At 34.8% G+C, this 24557-nt stretch overlaps 1 protein-coding gene across 1 annotated transcript in view; it reads right to left on the bottom strand.

Moving 5' to 3' along the window:
* Positions 1 to 24557, bottom strand: part of LOC109073915 (cadherin-18-like) — a 77689-nt gene that overhangs the window by 11177 nt on the left and 41955 nt on the right. The window contains 6 exon segments of the mRNA XM_042735944.1: positions 7625 to 7742; positions 12113 to 12234; positions 15380 to 15516; positions 19279 to 19532; positions 21444 to 21631; positions 23158 to 23325. Coding sequence (XP_042591878.1) covers positions 7625 to 7742; positions 12113 to 12234; positions 15380 to 15516; positions 19279 to 19532; positions 21444 to 21631; positions 23158 to 23325 — 987 coding nt within the window.

Here is a 24557-nt window from a genome sequence, read left to right as displayed (position 1 = left end):
CCTTTCGAATACAACATTCCAAATTACTAGACAAAAAAAATTTATCCTGAGAAAAGTGGATTTTGAGGGGTATACCGCCATTGACCTCCATTCATTCTGCACTGTCCTGTGAGCGCCCTCATATGGAATCAGAGCGGAACTGCAACCAGTTCAGAAGCCGGAAGTGTAGTGAGAGTGAAACTTCTCGCCATATTAGACATTCTCTGCCAAAATAAAGTGTTACCAAAAGTTACATTACATTACATTATAGACGTTTTCATTATAGACACATTATAGAAATTTTGAACGCCATTTTTACCGAAGCCTTAATTGCACCCTATAAAGTGTGGATTTTTGGCCATAATATACTGCTAATTGTTTGTACCAGTCTGTGTTTTGGTCTCTCTGATCTCAAAGAACTTCAAAACCGCGGCATAGTGTGGTTAATAAGTTATCAAAGAAATTAAATAAAGTATTGAATAGAATTAGAAATTATCTAAGCAATACTGCGGCATTTCTTAACCTCAGCACTACTGTCAGAATATCTGCTGATTTATCTTCCCCCTTAAACAACTTATAATAAAAAACAGAATAAAAATTATCATCTTAAAGCAATAAAAAGCAGCTTTCAGTGGGAAAACAGTCATGTTCTGTCGCATAACATTACTTCAACCTTCACTGCAGCGGCAGGATATCTGAGTGACACTCCGATTAATTAAAATTCCCAAATATCATCAGCCTGACAGCAACAGCTTTCAACTCCTCTGATGAGGGGCTGTACTAGAAAGGTCCTTCTGTATGCAAACGTGTGAAAAGATGCCTTCAGAAATCAATTGATCTATTAAAGTAACTGGGTCGTTTAGAGATCTGAGCGCTGGTTTAATTGCCTGTGAAAAAAAAGGAAAAGAAAATGTCATCGTGATGATTTGGCACCAACACAATGATCAAGGGAAGACTAATTCTGAGAAATTGTGAAGTTAGGTCATGTTTCTCACTCAAATTCAGTGTCTGTTATGAATAAATAAATAAGGCTGACACTTTTAGGTAGCACTTTTGAAAAACAGCCCAAGCCAGGAGCCAGCCGGAGAGACCTAATTTATTTCGAACATCTTTGTTTGGCTAAAATCTTTTAATTCAGACGCCCAGAACACACAAGCTTACTGGTGGAGAGGAGACAGAGTGATGAAGCCAATCAACAGATATGGGGAGTGTTAGGACCCCATGATGATCAGAGGCCAATGGGCGAATTTGGTAAGAATTTCGTAAGACATCCTGGGATTTTTAATGACCACAGAGAGTCAGGACCTTGGTTTAACATCTCATCCACAGGACAGTGCTTTTTGACAGTATAGTGTCCCCATCACTGTACTGGGGCGTTAGGACCCACACAGACCACAGGGTGAGCTCTCCCTGCTGGTCTCACTAACACCTCTTCCAACAGCAACCTAGCTTTCCCAGGAGGTCTCCCATCCAGGTACTGACCATACTCAACCCTCATTATCTTCATACAGAGACAAATCTCTGCCTAAATAAAAAAATCACTCACTAAATCAAAAAATAAATAAGTCATTTCACAGTTTTAAAAAGAGAGGGGAATCCCCCATCTCCCCACCTTCTGAATATTACGTATCATAACGTAACTACGTGTAAATGTTATTTGGCGGTTTTTACATGGAAAAGCAGCTGTAAGTTTTTTCTAGCATTTGAGTAATTATGGATAAACCTGAAACAATAGAAGCAGAATTGGAGATGAATTTCATTTACAAATGAGGTAGGAAATGTGCATAGTTTTATACTGCCACCTGCCACAGTGTTTCCCTCTTTGAGTGTGTCCTAAAAGCTGATGGGGGGATGGAGGGATCTTAATCGTAGCACTCAGCATATCCGGTTAAAAATGTATAATAATAATAATAATAACAATAAATACAATTATCAATCAATCTATCAATAAATAAATAAATGAAACTATCAACAAATTAAAAAAAAAAGCTCAATAATACACTGAAGTGGGAACAAAAATGAACAAATTGGTGATCATCTATGCAGAAAACAAAACACTGGCTGAAATATTTACATGATACTGGGTTGATAAATAAATTTAGAGATTTTCAGCATTTCAGTATAATTTCTATCCATCCAGTTTAGATGAGCAAAAATGACTTTAGATAAACCCCTAAATGACCCACAAAAACAGAACAGACTTGCTCTCCATGCCTGTGCATTCCTCTCTCTCTCATATGAATAAATTAAATTAAATATTTAATTTAAAAAGGACAATGAATAACACTTAATGCTCCCATTAAAAACCTGAGACATACCAGTATCTTTGCTTCAAACAAAAATGTAAAAATAAAAATGGCAACATACAGAACATTTTCCAAACCAGACCAAAGCTGTGACCACAGAGTTGTGATAAAAACCACACCGTGAGACATAAAAAGCACTTATACCCTTGAGTACACAGTATGTAAGCAGAGCTCTTTTCTCCTGAGCACCGGCAGGCGTTAAACTCAATAGGAGGCAGAAGTGTTGTGGGCAGTCTGAAGATCCTGCTGTTTGCCTGAGGACCATCTAGAGCTAAGGCAAACAGTATATGTGTGAATGAGAGAGATGAGACAGAGAAATGCCCCGAGCTCTTTTCTTCAAGCACCACTCATGATGTAATCCAGACCACCGGCCTTCATTTCCATACTGATAAATATCACGGTCATTAGATACATTAGATTAAGATACTTAAAAACTGCAGTTTAACCAAACAGAAGCTACTCGATCCACGGTAGTCATCAAGTGAACTAACAGAAAATAATTACAATCCATTACACTGAAGAATTTAAGTTGTTATTCATAAATAATCTACATGACTAAACTGAGTCTGAATCATTCAGCTTTGTGAAATGATTCACTGTAATGATTCAACTCAAAATAGAGATCATGAATCACACATTGCTACTCTTTCAAGCTTTTATAAAAGCAGCAACAGAAACTAGGCCAGATGTTAATGTTAAAAGAGAAAGCTGGCATATATTTCTGTTTGTTTCTTACACAAAGCTATCATATGAGCCTTATGAACCACCTCTAGACCTTTTTTCTTGCATTATATTGAAAAGATATCCTGTCCACGTTTTATCATGGTCATCTGGTCACTTATTACTCATTATGTTATCTTCAGACTGTATTGCATTACCATCATCATCCTCCTCTTAGGAAGTGGCCTCATCATTATCATCATAATAATGATCATAATTACTGGATAATGACTAATTTATCCTGTTACCTCTTGGTTTACAGTCTATCTGGTTTCCTGTCCAGACACCCACCAACCGAATGACACCCAATATAAGAACAGCCTTCTGAGACGCTGACTGCATATTAAAACAAGGCAGCGTCAGACAAGAGAATCACGTCTCCTTAAAGGCCTAAAGATACAGGTGTAGAAAGCTGATGGAAATAGGATGAGAGTCTTTTAGAAACAGATGGGAAACAGGAGGGATAGACAGAGAGTGAGAGAAAGTGAGAAATAATGAGGTGTGGAAAAAAACAAACAAACAAAACAAAACAAAAAACAACAAAAAAAAAAAACAAAACAAAAAACCTCTAAAATTATATATGTAATATTCTTTTCTATAATAAAAATTAATACACCCTCATATTGTTCCAAACTCATTTGCATTCTTTTGTAGAATAAAAATTAAGGTATATGCTTTAAAATTCTTTACATTTTTAAAGAAGCATATATATTTTCTCAAAATTACTGACAAATATATTGACTACATATATTTATTCACCCATATCTTGTCATTGTTCATTTATTTATGTGCATGTGTGCACATAAATAGATAAATAAAGACCAGTTTTGGGTGTACTGTTCCTTTAAGATGGTGTTTGAGTGTATATGTGTGCATAGGTGAATCTGATTAGCATGCCAGTGATTCTGAGATTTCATGTTTGCATGCCTTCAGCATGTTTTTGACCATGCCATTCATAAGCTCGCTCATGAATATTACCTTTCTAATTACCCTCGGCTCCACTACAAAGCATAATTAACTAGAGAACATAATCAAACTGAATATCCGTGCAAGGGTCCCACTTTGTGCTCTGGGGCCCTCCGTCTTACATTATTATTCACAAAGAGACAGTGTTCATAAAGCAAAACGTGAACAGACAATAATTTAGTCCATTTAGCCTCCCCTTCAGTGCGTACCAAATAAATTTGCACCTATAAATCAAGAAATGGAGATGGAGGGAAATTATATTTATTTTGCAGCACTTGGGTAATTCCATTGAATGCCTTAAAAAGTCAGAGGTGGAAAAGTAAGGCACCGTGTTAAAATGTGTTTTCTTTTCACCACAAAACAGCCATTTAGATACAAAGAGCTAAAGTACCTCCATAAAGACCCATTTGCTCTTTTACAGCACTTGTAAAAATGGGAAAGTGGTATTATTACTAAATTTGAAGCACTTTGGGGTCTTTGTAGACAAGGGGGCTTCACTTAATCGCAGTCTCTCTACAGACACAATACGAGCAGCGCACACCGACATCGACCACCCGTGGCAAGAGCTGATAATTCTTAGACCGGTAAACAGTGGCATGTCCCAGTGGAGAGAGATTAAAGAGAGAGAAACGTGTGAGAAGTAGAAAGAGAGAGTGAGACTTGCACTGAGTACCACTTGGATAAATGAAGTAAACTCCATACTGCAGTCGTCTCGATAGGAAAGGAGTGGAACTCACGACTCACAAAGTCATTCTGTCTAGCAATATAACATCGATCTGCCTCTTTTCTCTTTTTCCCCTACTGATCTTGAGACATGGGATAAAACTTTATCAGCAATTCCTTTAAAAATAGCAACATTTGAACTCTAATTAGAGAATTTTCTTAAAACCATATTGCATTATCATGTTCTACCCCTTAAAAGATCCATCTGTTCTTAATAGTTCATGTAGACTCAAATAATAATAATAAAAAATAATAACACACAGACCCCTTAAAAGTTTGTAAAACATTGCAACATCTCCGGGTGGGCGGGGCTTAGCTGGAGGCAAAAAGAGGCGCAGACGCAATGTTGACAAGCATAAACTAGCACGTTTTAGGAGGGATTTATTAAACATGGATGTTTAATAAGAATGTTCGGAACTGTCCGAATATGTACAGTCACTGACTCTGCGGGACCGTGAAAAAAAAAAAAAAAAAAAAAAATGTCGGCCGGGATCCGGTGAAACTTTAGTTTTGAACAAAAAGTGCTGTTCCTTCTATTCTGGCAGCCATAAAAAACACAACAAGACGACATTTTAAAGTCAAAACCTCAAACTTTTAGTGCGCCTGCTATGAGTTCTTCATTATGTTTTTTGCCTCCAGCTAGAGCGGTGACGTCACAGTAAATAAGTCTATCAGGCACCTACAAAATACAAAATAGACAAAAAAAAATTAATTGACACTGATTTAAAACAAATGATTAAAAAGAAAATTTAATTTCACTTCTTTATTTCCAAATATTACATAGCATTATCACCCACTACCCCTAAAACATACATCTGTTTATGCAGATAAATCAATATTTGCTAAGAAAAGTACCAAAAATATCAATATTTAAGAAGAAAAATAAAAAAAAAAATGCCATTAAATCAAAATCTTAAAATATTTAAAAAAATAAATTTGCTAAGAAAAGTCCCAAAACAAATGCTATTTTGGCAGGAAATTAAACTCTTTGAATAGATAAAAACAGCTTTAAAACTGTAGTTTAAAATAAATTTTATCTTCTTTATTAAAAAAAAAATCCAATTAATTATATGCTATGCTCATTAGATTTATTGATTCACTATAAAACTAAAACAACTAATTGTTAATCAATTAAAAAAACAAATCAAATTAATTATATGCTATGCTCATTAGATTGATTGATTGTGTTTATCAGTATCCCCCCAAGATTTTGGCAAGCAATTAAACTCTTTGAATGGATAAAAACAGCTTTAAAATTTCTAATTGTTTTTCAGCTTTTAAAAGTCTAATTGTTTTTCAGCAGCTTACGCCATGAGCATTGCCTTATTAAGAAGCTGTGTCAAGTACAGCTTTGAAAAATACATATATTGCGTATGTTTCCTCTAATTAGCTGATTTTGAACTTTGCCTGCTCTCATTAATAAAATTGACAACACGAATTAAAATAAATATGAACTTTAAAAATAAAAAAACTTAATCAAATATCCTTCAGAAACTGATTTCTAACACCTTTCCCCATCCTTTCTTCAATCCCCTACTGGTTTCAGAGTTCAGATTTCGACCCAGGAGCAGCACACCTCGGTTAAGAGCGGTCTCCATGGTAACCTCCAGCCTGCAGAGTATTGGATTAAGGCCGTTGGTTCAGGAGTTTAGGGAGCTAGTAATTCATTCGACAGCAACAGAGACTGAACTACTGTGCAAGGTTAGACCCATAATCCCTCAAAAGGAATACCGGTGCTCTTTGACAGCGAGGGACAGCGATGAGGGAAATAAATCATGCCGACCATGCTTGAGCTGCATTTTGGAAATGTGGTGGCTGGAAGAGAACAAAAACTTCACCAGTCTCTTTAAAGTTCACCCAAGGTGCCACAGACTCACACGAAGTGATACTGCCACAGGGAAGAATAAAGGTGCCACTTCTTTGAGGGTCTAAATGAACAACCGATCCTGAAAAAACACATTTAGCATAAACTGGTTTTCTGGTCTGCTGGCTGATTTAGAGGTGTTTTGGGTACGTTTTTTGTTTTGTTTTAGCTTAACCAGATTGGATCGCCAGCTAAAACTAGCAAACCACTATAGGTTTGTTAATGCAGGGTTTAAAAAGAGTGAATAATCAACCCAAGCACAGTTAGAAAGTGAAAAGGTTGATTGCATGTTGACTTAAATCAATGAAAAAAAAAAAAAAAAAAAAAAAAACATATTCTTCATGTCACACAGATGCCCAAAACAAACACTGAACAAGAAGAAATAGAGCAAGAGCAATAAACAACCCCAGTGTTATGGTGATATTGATTATTAAAAGAAATGCCATTATAGCTCATTGATTTAACTTCTCAGCACCTATTAATCATGCATAAGGGACTATACTTCTGTCTGCATCTAAACTGTCATCAATCGTCTCTCTTAAGCTTGCAGTCACCATTTAATTATAACCTTAATATTGGTCAACATCAACAGGGAAGTTTATTGATCATATAAGAAGCCTTCTGCAGCCATTTTCCCCCATTGAAAATGAATACATATTTAATTTCCTAAATAGCATGGATATGTGAATTCATTAATATATCTTGCATGAAAATGGCATGCACAGAGAACATTTTCTGAACGCTACTTTGTGCCTTTTGTCGTAATGGAAGAGAATATTAAACTGCACACATTCCCACACATTTTGACTAATGACTTTTCCAGTTGTTTGTGATTACCAGACAAGGATTTTTAAATATAATTTTATAGAGACTACACTCACAAAGAACAACTAGCTGATGAAATATTTTAGACCTGTTAAAATAACTAGAAAAATGCATGTTCACTTCAAATAAATACAGTATATATTTTAAAAAGTCTTGTTAATCATGAACATCCTGACATTTCAAGTTTTTCCTTGACTGTAAATGTGTTAATAAATGTGTTTTTTGCACCCTACATCCATACCTTCATTGTCTTTTATTGTAAAGTTAGGGTTGGCAGGAACTCCTCCAGGAAAAGAGAAGGAGAATCCCTTTCCATTGGCAAAATCATCTTTATCCACAGCCGTGATTGTCTGAATGACCTGCCATCAACAGAGAGAGAAAGAGAGAAAAAAAAAAAAACACATGAGAAACACTTTCTTTTTATAGTGAACTTTGTTAGCTTTGCTTTAGCTTTTGGGTCTCTCTGGTGATGCTTGACTGATAAAGTTTTTCCTACTGTAGTTAAGATGCCTGGATTGTACAGTATATATGGATTAACCAGTTTCCCATGAGGAAGACCCACCATCCTACATAAAAGTTTAATTCAGGAGGGTTTAAAAGCTCAGAAAATAGTTTTGCTTGATTCTTTCTGTTCCCTCCCCCACCTCCCTCTCGTTCTCTTCTGAAATCTCTGCTGGCATCTCAGCAGCTGTAGGATTCTGTGTGCTTTGTGCATTAAAACCAGCTGGTTTGTCGGGCTGAGTTGTCTTGGAAACCCAACAGACATTTGATTCCTTGAGTGCGGTCCATTATGAGTTGCACGTCCTTGTGCTCTACTCCCTGCAAAGAGCAATACCCAGGTTCAGACTGAAGGAGAACTTAACTGGATTGCCTTTCGCTTGTGTGAAACCAGACATTACAAAAGACTGACAAATTCACAATGCCATTTGTTAAAGTTAATGCTTGTATATTACTGGAAATGTTTCTTGAATCATAGTGCTGTTGTTATATCAATATCTGTAACATTTTATTATTATCAAGTTATTATTGATTGATTTTATTTTATTTTTTCAAAATAGGATCAATAAAAAAAAAACAATTATTCCACCATTATTCAAAAAATAGACCTTCATTAAACAAACCAATGATTTAAATAAACAAAAAATAAATAAAAATAATTAAAATTTTTTTTGCATATTTGTCACTTAAAAGATTCAGATCATCAAACTAATTTTAATATTACACAGAGATAATGCAAGTAAATACAAATGCAGTTGGTTGTGCCATCCTTTGCAGCAACAACTGCAATCAAGCATTTGTGATAACTGGCCTTGAGTCTTTCACATCACTGTGGAGGAATTTTGGTCCACAATTATTTGCAGAACTGTTTTAATTCAATTACATTGGAGGGGTTGAGCATGCATGGACTGTTTTAAGGGTTACTACACCCCAAAATGAAAATTTTGTCATTAATCATTTACCTCCATGTTGTTCCAAACCCGTGAAAGCTTAATTCGTCTTTGAAACACAATTTAAGATATTTTGGATGAAAACCTGGAGGCTTGTGACTGTTCCATAAACTGCCAAGTAAATTACACTGTCAAGGTCCAAAAAAGTATGAAAAGCATTGTCAGAACAGTCCATTTGCCATTAGTGGTCCAACCGTAATGTTATGAAGAAACAAGCAACAACATCAACAACAACAACAAAAAAACTACTATTCAACAATTCGTCTCATCTGTGTCTCTCCACATCACCGTAGCGCCATTTTGGAGAATATGAGCTGAACACAGGCAGCATACGCTCTTCTGTGTCAGCCGCACCACAAGGATGTGCTGTTTTCTTTCAAATCAAAGTGTAAATACACGTAGAAATCGTAACCTTGTGGCGTGGCTGACACAGAAGAGCATACACTGCCTGCGCTCAGCTTATATTCTCCAAAATGGTGCTACAGTAATGCAGAGAGATACAGAGGAGACAAATCGTTGAATAAAGTCATTATTTTTGTTTTGTTTGCGTACAAAAAGTATTCTTGTCACTTCATAACATTACGGTTGAACCACTGACGGCAGATGGACTATTCTGACGATGCTTTTCATATTTTTCTGGACATTGACAGTGTTATTTACTTGGCAGTCTATGGGGCAGTCACAAACATTCTCCTTCAGGATTTTCTGATAGAGTACAGAATTCATAGTTCCATCAATTATGGCAAGTCGTCCAGGTCCTGAAGCTGCAAAGCAGCCCCAGACCATCACACTACCACCACCATGTTTGACTGTTGGTATTATGTTCTTTTTATGAAATGGCTTTGGACAGCAATTGCAGGGAGGGTGGTACATTCTCTTTCAGTGCTATCAGGCTAATTTGAGCATTTTCCGAGATCTCCTACTGCACCTTTAATCACATATTATTATATAATGTAATATTATATAAAGAAAACATTTCTTATAATTACATTGAAATCATTTTTTTTTCCATGATTCTTTAATGGATAAAAACTTTTAAAAATGTGTACATTTGAAAAATAAATATTTGATAACATTATAAATGATTTTAATGTAACTTCTGATAAATGCATTTATACATGATAAATTGAAAAAAAAATGTTTTTGCTGTTTAATTTATTATTTATTTTTTGTAAAGTTTGGGAGAAAGTAGGATTAAAAAAGAAGAAAATAAAACTTTTATTTAGCAAGACTGCTTTAAATTAATAAAAAGTGACAGTAAAGACATGTATAGTGTTACAACAGATCACAACAGAAAATTATATATCGGTTTTCACAAAACTATTAAGATCCAAAAACTGTTTTCAACACTGAAAATAATAAGAACCATTAACAACAATTGAGCACTGAATCATAATAACTGATAGTAAGTGTGCAGCAAATCAGCATATTAAAATGATTTCTGAAGGAACGTAAACATATACTTGCATACGCTTCAGCTTTAACATCTGAGCAAACTTATAAAGTCCTAAATTCTCCCTTCTTTATCAAACCAAACTTACAAAGAACAGTTAAAACAGTTATGTTAAAATACTTTCTCTCATTCAATCTTAAAGGGATAATATGATGTGATTTAATTTTTTCCTTTCTCATTGGAGTGTTACAAGCTCTTGGTGCATAAAGAAGATCTGTAAAGTTGCAAAAACTAAAGTCTCAAATCCAAAGAGATATTCTTTATAAATTTTAAGAGTTGTCCACGCCCTCCTAAAACGTCTCATTCCAACATGCCCCCACATGTCTACATCACGATGTGGGAAGATTTGCATAACGCTGCCCAAATGTTCACCCAAAGAAAGAAGGCATAACTTTTATTCTCGCTGTTGCCACCACCGCCATGTTGTGGAGTCGCTGTGTGTTTTATTGTGAAAGCAAAACTACTTTGTTTGGCCTTCCAAAAGAGGGCACAACTAGAAATCAGTGGTTAAATTGTATTTCAACACTGTTCCAGAACAGCTTAACCCAAATATTCATATGTCCAAAATACATTTTATGGAGGATGAGGACTGTTTCCTGAACCAGTAGCCTGCAATGCGTCTGTGGCACCAAGGCTGTTTCTATAAAGTTGGGCAGTTCTGGCGTTTCTGACTCAGCCTGTAAGTACATTTTTTATATTTAAATAATTTGCCAATGATGATTCAAATGCGAGTTTTGAGCAGTGTAGAGTAGGCTTGTTGTTTATTGTTTCTCTGATCACAAATGCAGACATATGTTTACGCAGCGTGATATGCAACACAACGCGAAACAAAAAAAACAACAACAACAGTATAAGTCATTATAATCAGTAAGTATGTCCCCACTGAATGCATCAAATGTTTGTAATGGGTTTTATTGGTTTTGTCTCATCTAGTGATGTCCAGTTCAATCTTCAGCCAGTCCACTCAGCAACACCAGATCAACAAATGATGTGACTCTTGACATTTTTTTCAACCAATGGCAGGCAGGGGAGGAGTTTGCAACACCTGTTTGAAAATGGTCTTTATTTTTGAAGTCAGTTTGATGATTCTAGTGGTGCAGAAAGTACACGTTCCACTTAAAACACATGCAAAGTGCACAGAAGCACTTTAATGTGCTACTCCTGTAATGTAGTGTGGATAATTTCTGGAATTGGATGTACTGTTTTATGTTGGGAACACAGGGGATATTAAAATAGGCTTGACCTCATCTGTCCTTCATTTTCTCTCGCTCTCATCCCTCTCTTTCTTTGGGCTGCTGGTGAAAAACAGCATTTCAAAATTAAATGGAAAAGTGTGGGTAGGAAAATAGGAGTGTGCTTTAGCGAGTCAGAGCTGTCACGCTTTGTTGATCAGATTTTTATTCTCATTGAGAGATGATTAGCATTCTTATAACCCCCTTCCATTTTTCTATTTCAGCCCCTCTAAATATTCACGCTTTTTTTCTCTACACCATTCATGGCAGGGAACTGTGGCAGTTTGTAAAGGATTTTTTTGTGCAGGCTGATATATAAATCCATATTGATCAAACCTGTATTATAATCTTTCAGGTGACCAACTTAACATTTGTTAATACAGTAACTGCTTGCATTTTTAATAACAAAAATACATATTTATGCATTACATGCATATGAATTAAGCTCATTAGTAAGTAAACTGATAAAAACAGCAGTTCGTTTCTGTACTTTAACTGTTAGGTTCTGTTCTGCCTCCCTCTCCTTCTCTGCCAGGGAACAAAGGTGTCAGAGAGAATGTAAGACAGAGAAACAGTTTGACCGTTGCGGGACTTGCCTGTCCTGCCCTGGTGCTTTCACAGATGATGATCTCGTCTTCTGTGTTGATCATTGGAGGATTGTCGTTCACATCCAGGACCTGCACTGTAACAGGCACGTGGCTCTGAAGACTGGGATTGTCTGAAAAAAAAAAAAAAAAAATTATCAAAAAAAATATCCGATCAACAAGAAAAGTTCTTCAGGAACATCAAGCAGCATTTGTGCACTGAAGATAATGGTAATGGAAATTCATCTATCCATTAAAACATTAATAAACCCACCATCTCATCGATCCAACCCTTTATTTATACATTAAACCCATCTGTGGTGCATTTAAAGTACTTAAGCAACAAAAATCCCTTGGAAATATCACACGAGAAGCATGACTTCTCATAATTCTTAGAAGGTTTTTCACATTGTTTTCATTGATTTTAAGCTATAGTTAACCACAGGTTCCGTGTGGACTGGGACATTAGTGAACTGGAATATAGTTTTGCTGAATATCAAATTACATAAAAAAGATAGCATGGCAATAACCAATTAATTCCTGATTAGCAAACACAGGTTATGCAAATTTCTATCAAGTCTGTCTCAAAAGAACTGTAATTTCTCAGAGAAAAGTAAATTTGCATGCACTCCTCGATCCCTGGGTGGGATCCGGACAAATTTGTTTACAAATTGGCTAAATCATCGAATAGCAATTCTCAGTGAGTCGGACCCATACTGATTAACCTAATTTGAATCAAAACACTATAAATGCAAAAACACAGAAATTAACAAGACATTATAATGCTCATAATTTAAGAACAGGTCCGCAAGAAGGACATTAAAAATATTCTGTGTAGTTACACATTGAGTAATTAACAAGACAAATTGCATTCATTTAGGGTCTTTTGAAATTACTTTGCATCTTTTAGACTCATATATCACAGTTTTTTTATTAATTAACTGATCTTACAAACAACAACAATAACAACAACAACAAAAACAACAACCTTTTTTTGTACATTTTACTAAACCATGCACAGATAGATACATAAAATATAAACATAAACACAAAAATATAAAAATAGATAGATAGATAGATAGATAGATAGATAGGCAGACTTTTAATCACTGTATTTATATATAATCATCATCAGCAATATAATTTAATAGTTTAAAAGCTTCTTCATCCCAAAAATGTCTTATAAGCATCCAGGCCAAGTGAGTTCCTCTCCCTCGTCATCCTCACTAACGAGCACTCTAACATGAATTCACACCCGCAGCAGGACCACAAACGAACATTTCTCAGAATGAAGCCTTTAACGGCAAAGCCATCACCATGGCAACAAACACACCATTAGATAAAAAATAATCGACTCCCTTCAATGTATCTTTGATTGCATACAACAATGTTAAACACGGACACATCTAAACATCAGAAATGTGATTTAGTGTTCTGTCATTTTGCGTATTTACCTTTAGGGATATTTGTTTTGTGTTTACACATTTTACTGCACTTTCATAGCTCAGATTTGATTGTGATTTTCAGAAATGTTCAATATCAAATTCAAAAGACACAAATGAAACAATTGTTCACAAAAAGTATAGTATATAGTATAGTGTTACATATCTCAGATAATGTAGTTATAAAATATACCCTGAAAGCACAGCAAACTAAAGCATCTGCTGAATGCATACATGAATTGGATGCTGGATGTTGATGAACAAAGATCTGAGCACAGTTTGAGACAGTTAAGATGTCTTCTGGGGCTCTCCAGGAGATTAATGCATATCTCTAAGCAGCAGACTTATACAAAGTCTCCATTTGATCTCATTGGTGTCTAGGGAAAATAAGTCAGATATTAAAGCGATGTGTGATTTTTCATTCCCATGCTGGATATGTGGAAATGTGGAATATGATTATCATATAGAAGACTGAATGTGTGTCATTGGTGCTGGGTGTAAGGGTAATTACTCTGATCAAATCTGCAGCAGGAGAGTCACATGACTCCATTTACATTACCGCCTGTGATTTTTATCATCTGGGAGATTATATACTGTACAACCAATCTTTCTCTGTTTCTCTTGCATGAGTGGCTTTGTTAAAGGGCTACTTCACTCAAAAATTTCAAGGCTGTTGTCATTTCCTCACCCTCATTTTGTACCTTCTTCTGCCAACACAAAATGTGACTTTGAAGACTGTGCTGATCGCTATTTTCCATAAAAGCTCCATAACAGAATAAAGTTGTGAGCTATATTGCACATGTTCTGAAATTATATTATGAGCTTTGCATGAGGAATCCACAGTGAATGGACTGTTAGAACCAGAAACTGATAGATGATGAAGAAGAGGAAGTCCACATATCAGAATGGTGATGCACTTGATTTTCTATTTGTCAGACATGATATAATTAACCATTGGCTTGGATGCACTATTAAACAACTAATAATGTTGTTACACAAACCATGCTCCTGTTTACTAATGATATGCAAAGCCCCCCCCCCACATGTTGACAGAAGGGGAATTTATTTCCTACTTGGGAAATAGGAATGGTGTTGACTGATGAATTTGCACATTGTTTCAGTTTCAAGGAGCAAATGTTCAGCAATGGTGTTGACTGATGAATTTGTACATTGTTTGTCTTCTAGCATATTAAAAACACAAACTAGACATGTTAACAACATTAAAAAAATATTTTGACCACAGGAGGGGCTTTAAATCTTCCCATCTAGCATGCTCAAAATAGTAGCAATGTCCACAGTCTTTGAATGAATCATTCTTTTAAGTTGCATCTTTCAGTGAATCTGGTTCAAAAAACAAAACTGAACTAGTTCTCAAATTCAACAAGCAATGATCTGGATACAGCAATTACCAGCTCACTGGAGGGGAAGATTTTGAGGAAACAACATCTACAACTATATTGAGACTGTATAGCTGCAGAATATAGCACACAAGCCATTTAGATGACATTAATGATATTTTACAGTGCTTCTGGATCCATTTTGAAGCTTGAAAGCTTTTGGCTCTATTTATTTTAATTGCTTGGAAAAAAACAAAACAAGTAAATAACCACAGTTTTCATTTCTGGGCTATCTATTCCTTATGTGATTAGAGGTGCGATCTTTGACTATTAACAGGCCTGCAGAATTGCTCTCACAGCAGTGGGAGGGCAAGCGATTTTCAAAGAGAGAACCGAATGGCAGTCCATTTCTCGTGAGTGCACAAGCCGTTTATTTCCGAGACTTGGCAAACTAATTTGCGAGTTATTAAAGCTCAACCAGCATGGTTTCTGGTACCCACCTTCCTCTGTTGCCATGACAGTGATGTTGTGCCAGGGCGTATCCTCGCGGTCCAGGAGCTGAGTGGTTCTAATGACTCCGCTGATGGATTCGATATCGAAATACACCTCTTTGTCTTCTCTCCGCTCTATGAAATACCTAAATATAGAAGAGAGAGCATGAATACTGCATGAACCTTTCCATCTTTCACCCCTCTATATCATGGCAGAACAAAGACATCTGGGATGTGCATAATTATCCTATAGCTTGTATTGCTATACATGACTGGGTCGTGAAACCTGGAAAGAAAGAAAGAAAGAAAGAAAGAAAGAAAGAAAGAAAGAAAGAAAGAAAGAAAGAAAGAAAGAAAGAAAGTGCAAGGAGAAAGATTGCAGCAGAGAAGCATTAGTTGGACATAATTAACAAATCCAAAGTGACATGCTTGGTAGAGACGCTCAAAAAGACTGTCAGATTCTCTTTCCAAGCATGAACCTGAAATTAAAACACATTTGCATTTCCTAAAAGAAAGTGTGCAAGGCAGCCAAAATTAGAGTTAACATTTTATGTAACCATAAGATTTGAGTTTTGGTTCTGGATAGTTAGTCGTGGTTCTGCTGTTTTGGTTTTGTGGCAAAGGGGTCAAGGTTTACTGGTTAGCATGGTTGGGTTAGCTAGTAGATGCCAAAACATATTTCCCAATTAATATTAGTTGAAAAAAAAAAAAAAAGCCATATATTTTGATTGGGAAAATAAGTAAAAAAAAAAAAAATCGATTTAAAATATATATATTAATACGCCATCCAAATTCCTTCTACTTGCCTAATTCCATCTTATGCATAAGTGCATAAGCACTCTAAAAATTATTTCTGTTTTTGGTAGCTTTCATCAGGTTAACTAGGGAGAAATACAGGAAACACAAAAATCTTCTCAGCAAAACACAAAAGCTCATCCCGAAATCCTGTTAATGCAACACCAGGGTGTCTATTGTGAAGAATATGCCTTTAAAAAACATTTTCCCTGCAACGTCTCATGAGACAAATGCCTTACATGAAATATGATAATGATCAGATGCATCATTATAACAGTTAAGAACAAAACTAAGGAGATAACAGTGACCTTGCTTATTTTTCCGTAACGCTAATGCTGATTCTCAAACTTCTATGCCATTTTATTTTTATGCTAATGCTGCAGTATAAATTCTTCTATGGAAATTAAATGCTGTTTTTTTTTATTTTTATGGGAAGTGCATATTAAAATCGGGGGAACAGAAATGCAATAAATGGACTGAAAAAAAAAAAGTTTAAATGTGTTATCCATCAACACAGACTAAAAAAAGAAGCCAGGGATTATTTATGAGACTTTTCTCTTGTTTTCTCTTATGTATTTTAATTATTTATTTATAGCAATGATAAATGCTGATGTAAAAAAACATTCACGTGAAACCGAGGATCTCACATTAACCAATGAGATTTGCAGCATTTGCATGCAGGCTAGAGTTACGTCCTCTCCGTCACGCATGGACTGTGAAGGTTCATTCAAAGATGGCTTGAAAACTCACGTCCTCAAACCACCAGTACAGAGAGATGCTAATAAACCATGCAGGTCATATCTCATTACCACAAGAAAATGTGCACCGTCCTTGACTGCATGAGACTTGAGAGAGAAATAACAATGAGGATTTTACACTGTATGCCTTTTACTGCCAGAGAAAGGAACATTCTGACATTTTATTTTTCATTCCCGTTGTTTGCTTGCATGTCATCCAAATGTTATTTTCTCCATGTTCTGCAGACTACGATGTGCACAACATTGCCTTTCATATTGAGAATCCTCATTATCTTGTGTTTACTAAACTTTTATTTATACATAGAATGATTCTTATGGACTTTTCACACTTAACATACATTACCTTGGTGTTTTATTTCACACTCTTCATACATTATCACTAGTCAGTAATTAATTCTGGGCAGTCAGATTTACATACTTCTCATTGTGTGTTTCTAAACCCAGGGTTAATGCATATTGCATATTTGCATAACTACATATATTTAAAACATTGATCTGTCAAGTACAGCATGCAACATTTTAATAATCACCTTTGTGCCATTTCTAGACTGGACTGCTTTTTTAATAGGTTATTTATTAACATAAAATTTATTACACATAAAAGTTTAGACTACAATGGCCTAACATAAACTATGGAACATAAAAAAAGATCATTTGAGAAGCATCTCAACATTTTTTGTTCATACAATGAAAGTCCAAAATAGCTTAGTTACCAAGAGTTCTTTTTCAGTCTTTTTATTTTTTATTATTATTTTTCTTTTTGTGAAATGATACTTTAAATAAGAAACTAAAACTGCCAGCAGGTGGAGGTAATTTTTTTTTTTTTTTACGTCATTCATTTACTCATTCGTACGGAGCCCATGGCATGCAGGAAAAAATAGTAGGCTAAATCGTGCACACGATTTACTAATTCGTTCCCTCAATGTACTAAAACGTGCACGATTACTATTGCGTTCCCTCAATTTACTATTTCGTTCACTCAATTTATAAATTGTGCACACGATTTACTAATTCGTTTCCTCAATGTACTAAAACGTGCACAGGATTACTATTGCGTTCCCTCGATTTGCTAAATCGTGCGCACGATTTACTGTAGCAAATCGAGGGAACACAATAGTAATCGTGTGCACGTTTTAGTACATTGAGGGAACAAATTAGTAAATCGTGCGCACAATTTATTTATTTTTTCTTGCATGTCATGTGCGGGGCTCTGTACATTCGTTCAAACTGCTGATTCATTCAGAAACTAAACACCGCTGTGCTGCTCACAGAAGCACAACAGTTCTGCGGTGGCTTTAAAGGTAATATTTTCTTTGCAAAATCAAGCAAAACAGACAGAATTGTGTTTAAAATATAACACAATATTAACTACTTTTACTGAACTGCTGTATAAAATCACATTTAAATTTGGGATATTCGTGACAAAATGTCACTCATGTGATACAGCTGTGATATCGCTTATCATATGATATAAATAGGCTATGAGACAAAAACTCATACAGGGGAATTTTTTTTTTTTGCCCCATTATCTTGAATTTTGGGAGTATAACTGCATTTATGGAGTTTTTGTCCTGCATCATATTTGTCAACAGACAACTGTATGAACTGTGAGATGACCTACAGGTCTAAGGGGAAGGGCCAGTGCATTAACTGTGTTAGAATGTTTTTTGGCTTAATATTTCATGACTATATAATTGTTTACGTGTTAAACTGACAGCCCTAATATAAACTAAAAGAAAGAAAAAACTGACTGAATGAATGACTGACTGAATGAGGCATCAGTTATGCTGTGTGTTCCAGGTGTGATGAAACAGGAATTGCAGTTAATCTGAATCCTCTCCATCGGCATCTCTGGCAAGCAGCATGATATCAGCACTAAAGCAATGATGTTTTTATCAGCTGGCCTGCTCACACCTCTCTTTCATTAGAGTGTGTGGAGGCATTTGAGACTTTAGCAGCAGTGTTTCACTACCATGCTAACATGGGGTGCCTTAACTACTCTAATTAACAATATCCTCCATGGACAGAGCAAGAGAGAGAGTCAAAGCAGTAAAAGATTCTTGTATGTCATATCGCCTCAATGTCATCCTATTAAATTTGACCTTTACAGAGAGATGTGAGAAATGGGAGGACACGGGGGAGACAGAGGGACAAATAATGTCAGATTATTTTGCTATAGCATTGCATTTATGCATACACACCATGATTGAATAAAATCTTATATAAGCAATAATGATTTGCTAGTGCAAATTCAAGTTTTGTGGGTGTATTGCAGGTGACTTGCTATGAATTACTCAAATAGCCACAAATATTAAAATAAAATGAAATATATATATAAAAAAACATTATTCTCACCTGACAGGACTGTTTTTGCTGTCTGGGTCTCTCGCTGTGACGGCTCCCACTTCAGTTCCTACCTTGGCGTTCTCGTACACCTCCATAATGTAATAATCCATTGAGAAAACGGGTGGCTCATCTACGTCTCCGACTGTGATCTTGAGCGTGGCGTCGTCTTTGAACGAGCCCAGATAGGAGAAGCGTGGATCCAGGTGTGTGTTCTCTGCAGAGATGTGGAGACTGTACTGCTTCTTCTTCTCATAGTTCAGTGGCTAGAGAAAACAGGAAAATTAACTAATTACAAATGAGGGTTATTATCTTTAACTAAAACTAAAAACATCAGCAAATCTAAAAATAAAATCTAATTCAAAATATTAACAAAAACTATGAAAAAAATATAGGCTATAACAATTATACCGAAATAACACTGCAACAAACATACATGATAGGATCACAAATCAATCTGTTAACTAAAACCTTAAAAAAAATTACAAAATAAATGTAGTACATTATTAAAAAAAATTTAAAGTTTTTATTTCAGCTCATTTCCAATTTTCATTTCATCATATCATATTACTAAATTAAATAAAAATTAAATTAAAATGAAAACTAAAAAAAAAAAAACCTCTCATTTAAATTATTATTGGAAAGTCTTTATTCATAAAAGAATCCTAAAAAAAAAATTCACAGGTTCCAAAGAAATAAAAAATAATAAATAAATAAAATATGCAGCTAATTTGTTTTCAACATTGATAATAAATCAGCATATTAATAATAAATCAGAATGATTTCTGAAATATCACATGACACTGAAGACTGGAGTAATGCCTGATGTACACACTATTACGTTTTTTTTTTCTTTTCTTTTTCTTTTTTCCTATTTTTGATCAAATGAATGCAGCCTTGATGAGCAAAATATAGTACACGTTACTACCTCAAGTTTTAGCCACTTTCTCTGTGGCTTCTAGTGGTTTCAAGTACACGTTACGAGCTGAGATTATTCTGAGGTCAGTCTTTTTTGCTTCCAGAGCGCAGAAGTTAAATCGCTCTCTAGATGGGTTTGCGTCTGTAAATGCCATGAAACCTGCCCGACCTTCACAGCCATCTCACCAGACAGATCTGGCAGGCATTTATTTACAAGACTGGCTTTTGGAAAACTCAGTATTCACTGAATTCACAGCTTTCCTGACCCCCGGGCCTGAGTGGGGAATTGAAGAAGCTCAGAATACAGAAAAGAGACCATTGATGAGCATCTGAGCCCCGAAGAGCACCAGACGCCTGCTTGACCCAGTCTTGCTGGACAGATTATATATCTGTCAGTGATTTCAGTGTGAGAAGATTCAGATATTACACTATTTGGACAACATCTTGACTTGGATAACTATGCCATACTGTTTTGTTCTTTTGTTGATGGTCTGCAAGAAACACTCGAGTGAAAAGTGTGAAAAACTGAAAACCCTTTTTACAATCAGGGGTTATTCAGAGTTGTGAACCTGTTAATGAGGCTTTGTGCACGACTGAAGCTTTTTCGCCAATACTTTTGTATAATTTGTTTTTGTATTGTTTGTCATCTCTACATGATAAATCAAGTGTTAAAGTCTTCTGAGATATTCACTGCAATAATAATAATACAAGGAAGATGTTCTACTCCCCAGATACAGCTCAAGTCCTCTTCCAGTGCAAGTCTGGGATTTTTTGGCCCATTTTATCACACACCCAGTGAAAGTTTGATTACTTAGAAAAGTAATAGCACACCTCTCCATAATAAACCACAACATTTGAGACATCATTCATATCTGCAGCATCAGCACAATAACAAATGACAAGTTAAGACCTAAAATTTAATAGTTTGTTATTTGTACTACAGGACATTTTATTTCCCAGGTGCAATTTTTATTAAACTAACAGATGTTTAGATATATTAACAGATAAAACATGTTTCTTTCTTTTTTATACAAAAGTAAAAAAAATTAAATAAGAAGCCACCTAATACTAAAAGATTAGATATCACCGAGTAGGCAGTTTCATATAAAATAAAATAAAAGTTCACAGGATCAAAAGTACCCATAGTTGAAGAACCAGCCGCTTATTATTAAGAGTTCAGGAAAGCCTCTAACCCTAGAATGAGCAAAAATAGTAGTGATGCTTGCCTTGGCAAATACCAATAGAAATGACAGCAATACCTTTCTCAGCATGATCACACCCTCTCTAGTGTCTTTGTCTGTGGAGATGGAGAACATTCCGGCCCCCTCGGGGTTCAGGATGCTGTATTTGATCTCTGCATTGATTCCGATGTCATCATCGTTAGCTTTGATCTTCCCCACTGGTTTCCCCACCTGTGCCGACTCTGGGACAAACACCTGGTAATTCTCTGCAGACACACACAAAAGCCTGCATGGAGGTTTGTTCGATTGGTTGGATGATATTTTTGAAGCATAGCTATCATGATGCCTCTATCCGGCTGTGCCTCTGAACAAGCCATATTGAGCTACACTGGAAGATTTCAATATGGCTGTCAGACCCCAAAAACAGCCAAAAAAAAACTCCAACAAAAAGAGTGCAACGATTGTTCCATACTATTTCTGTGATTTAAAAAAAAAAAAAAAAACTTTGATTGAAAATAAAAAAATAATAAAAAATATCCATACGAAATAAATTAAAATACATAATTATAAAAAACACACAAAAACACAAAATAAAAAAAAAATAATTTACTTCATATCAGTATTGTTAAATATATTTAATTTTACACTATATATTAATCACACACACACACATCACACATATATATATAAATAATATAAATAAATAATAAATAAAAAAATCAAAAAAAAAATAAACATAAAATTATTGTTAAATATATTTAATTTTACACTATATATTAATAAAATAATATAAATAAATATTTGATAAGAAATGCATAAATTAAATAAACATTTACCATAAAATACATACATGAAACAAAACAAAACAAACAAACAAACGAAAATAAATAAATAAATAAATAAACAGTGTAGCTAAAACAAACAATTCACAAACAACATAATAACAAAACAATCACAAACCTCACCATTGCTTAATCTCAGAGCTCAGATTCTTAAAAGGTTTCTACATTATTCTTAAAAATACTTTTTTCTAGGGAGGAAATTAATGTGATTTTACTTCCAGAACCCTGCTGTGGTGCTGCTTCTGTGGATAAAAATAAGACTACAAAAACTCAAGACACAAGTCTCATAATTGGATGCTTACACACTATAACATGCTGGTCCTGCCTCTATTCTCTTCATGCTAATTAATGGTAAAAAATTACACCACAATGCACAATTTATATGTTGAGTCATCCTATAGCGAGACTGCATCTAAAGTATGTAAGGTATATTTCCATCTCTTCCATCTAATTATGTAGTATCCATGAGAAGCCCTTGAGAAAATGAACAGTTTTCTAACGAATGTCTGGAAAATGCGTGAAACCTACTTTGAGAGAGAAAAAAGTGCATTACAACAGCATACTGTATGGTTCACCTTCAACCAGTAATGAGGGTTTTTTGCATCAGACGAAGAATTGGAGAAAAGTGAGGTCAAGCTATTTTGGTTCTTTTTGCCAAGATCTAAAGCATAATAATCAAGAAGTCCTTCAATCTCTCACATATATGCTTAAGATTCAGTCAGGATGGAGTGTTCAGGAGTGAATATCATGCTGTCTCTTAAAACAACCCCAAGACCTTCAGTAAAAGACCAGCATAAATTTGTGTCAGATTTGGAACTCTCTACATAGGCAGCAATACAAATACTGCCTCACTAGGTTCTTCACAAGGTCTTGGAGCAGATGTCTAATGTCCATTCAAAATAATATGTTGCCACTCGGTTTTGTTTTTACACTGGTTTCACATCACTCACTCTGAGGGAACTTGGGTGGGTTGTCGTTGACGTCGGTTAGCGTGATGTTGACGGTGGTGGAGCCCGACAACCCTCCCACCTGCCCCGCCATGTCTTTGGCTTGAATCACCACTGAGTAATGTTCTCTCGCCTCTCGATCCATGTCTGTCAGTGCTGTTCTGATGATTCCTGCAAATACACACAAACAAACATACATCACACATTATGTACATCATTTGCACTATAAAAGCAATAAGCCACAAGCATTCGTGTTACAGTCCTTTACGAATATAATGAATAGTTTTTAGAAAAAGGTAGCATTTCTTCTTCTTCTTCTTATGTATATAATACTAATACTAATACTAATAATAGTTACTATTATTAAACATTATTTTTTTTGCATCATGTTGTAACAACACTATGATGCAGTCTTGTTGTTGTTATTAATATTCTTCAATAATAATAATAATAATAATAATAATAATAATAATAATAATAATAGGTACTATCATTAAACATTAGTTTCTTGCATCATGTTGTTATAAGAACAGCAATATGACATTATTATTGTTGTTGTTGTTATTAATATTCTTTAATATAATAATACTACTAATAATAATTGTTACTATTATTAAACATGATTTTTTTGCATCATGTTGTAAAAGCAATATGATGCAGTCTTGTTGTTATTAATATTCTTCAACAACAACAACAACAACAACAACAATAATAATAATAGTTATATTACACATTAGTTTCTTGCATCACGTTGTTATAAGAACAGCAATATGACTCGTTGTTGTTATTAATATTTTTAATAATAATAATAACAACAACAATAATAATAACTATTATTAAACATTCATTTCTAATAATAATAATAATAATAATAATAATAATAATAAATTATTATTGTTAATAATAATAATAATAATAATAATAATAATAATAATAATAATAATAATAATAATAATAATGTTTTCAATAATTATTCAAATGACTAGCGGCTTCACATAATTGTTGCTTTTACTTAAATACATCTATAATTTCAAAAGTTGATTGCAAAATTACTTGAATGAATTAATGAATAAGGCATTTTTATAGCGCTTTATTGTTTATTGTTGTATACCCAAAGCACTTAACAATCATATGGGGGAGGGGGTGTCTTTCCTTTACCACCACCAGTGTGCAGCATCACCCTGGATGCTGATCATCACACCACACTTAATTCTTGGCTTTGTCAAAACAATTTACACACCATTGGCTCATATCCACACTTAATTCTTGGCTTTGTCAAAACAATTGTATGCAGAAGTGACCGTTTGTATGGCTTGTTGAAATAAAACAGATAAGCGTTCATGTCTGTAAAGTCTTTTCTATGCCAAGGTCAGTTTCTGTATGCCTTACACTATCACTCAAAT

Source organism: Cyprinus carpio, chromosome B12, assembly GCF_018340385.1.
Source record: "Cyprinus carpio isolate SPL01 chromosome B12, ASM1834038v1, whole genome shotgun sequence".
NCBI lineage: Eukaryota > Metazoa > Chordata > Actinopteri > Cypriniformes > Cyprinidae > Cyprinus > Cyprinus carpio.
This window is presented reverse-complemented; position numbering and strand designations above follow the sequence as displayed.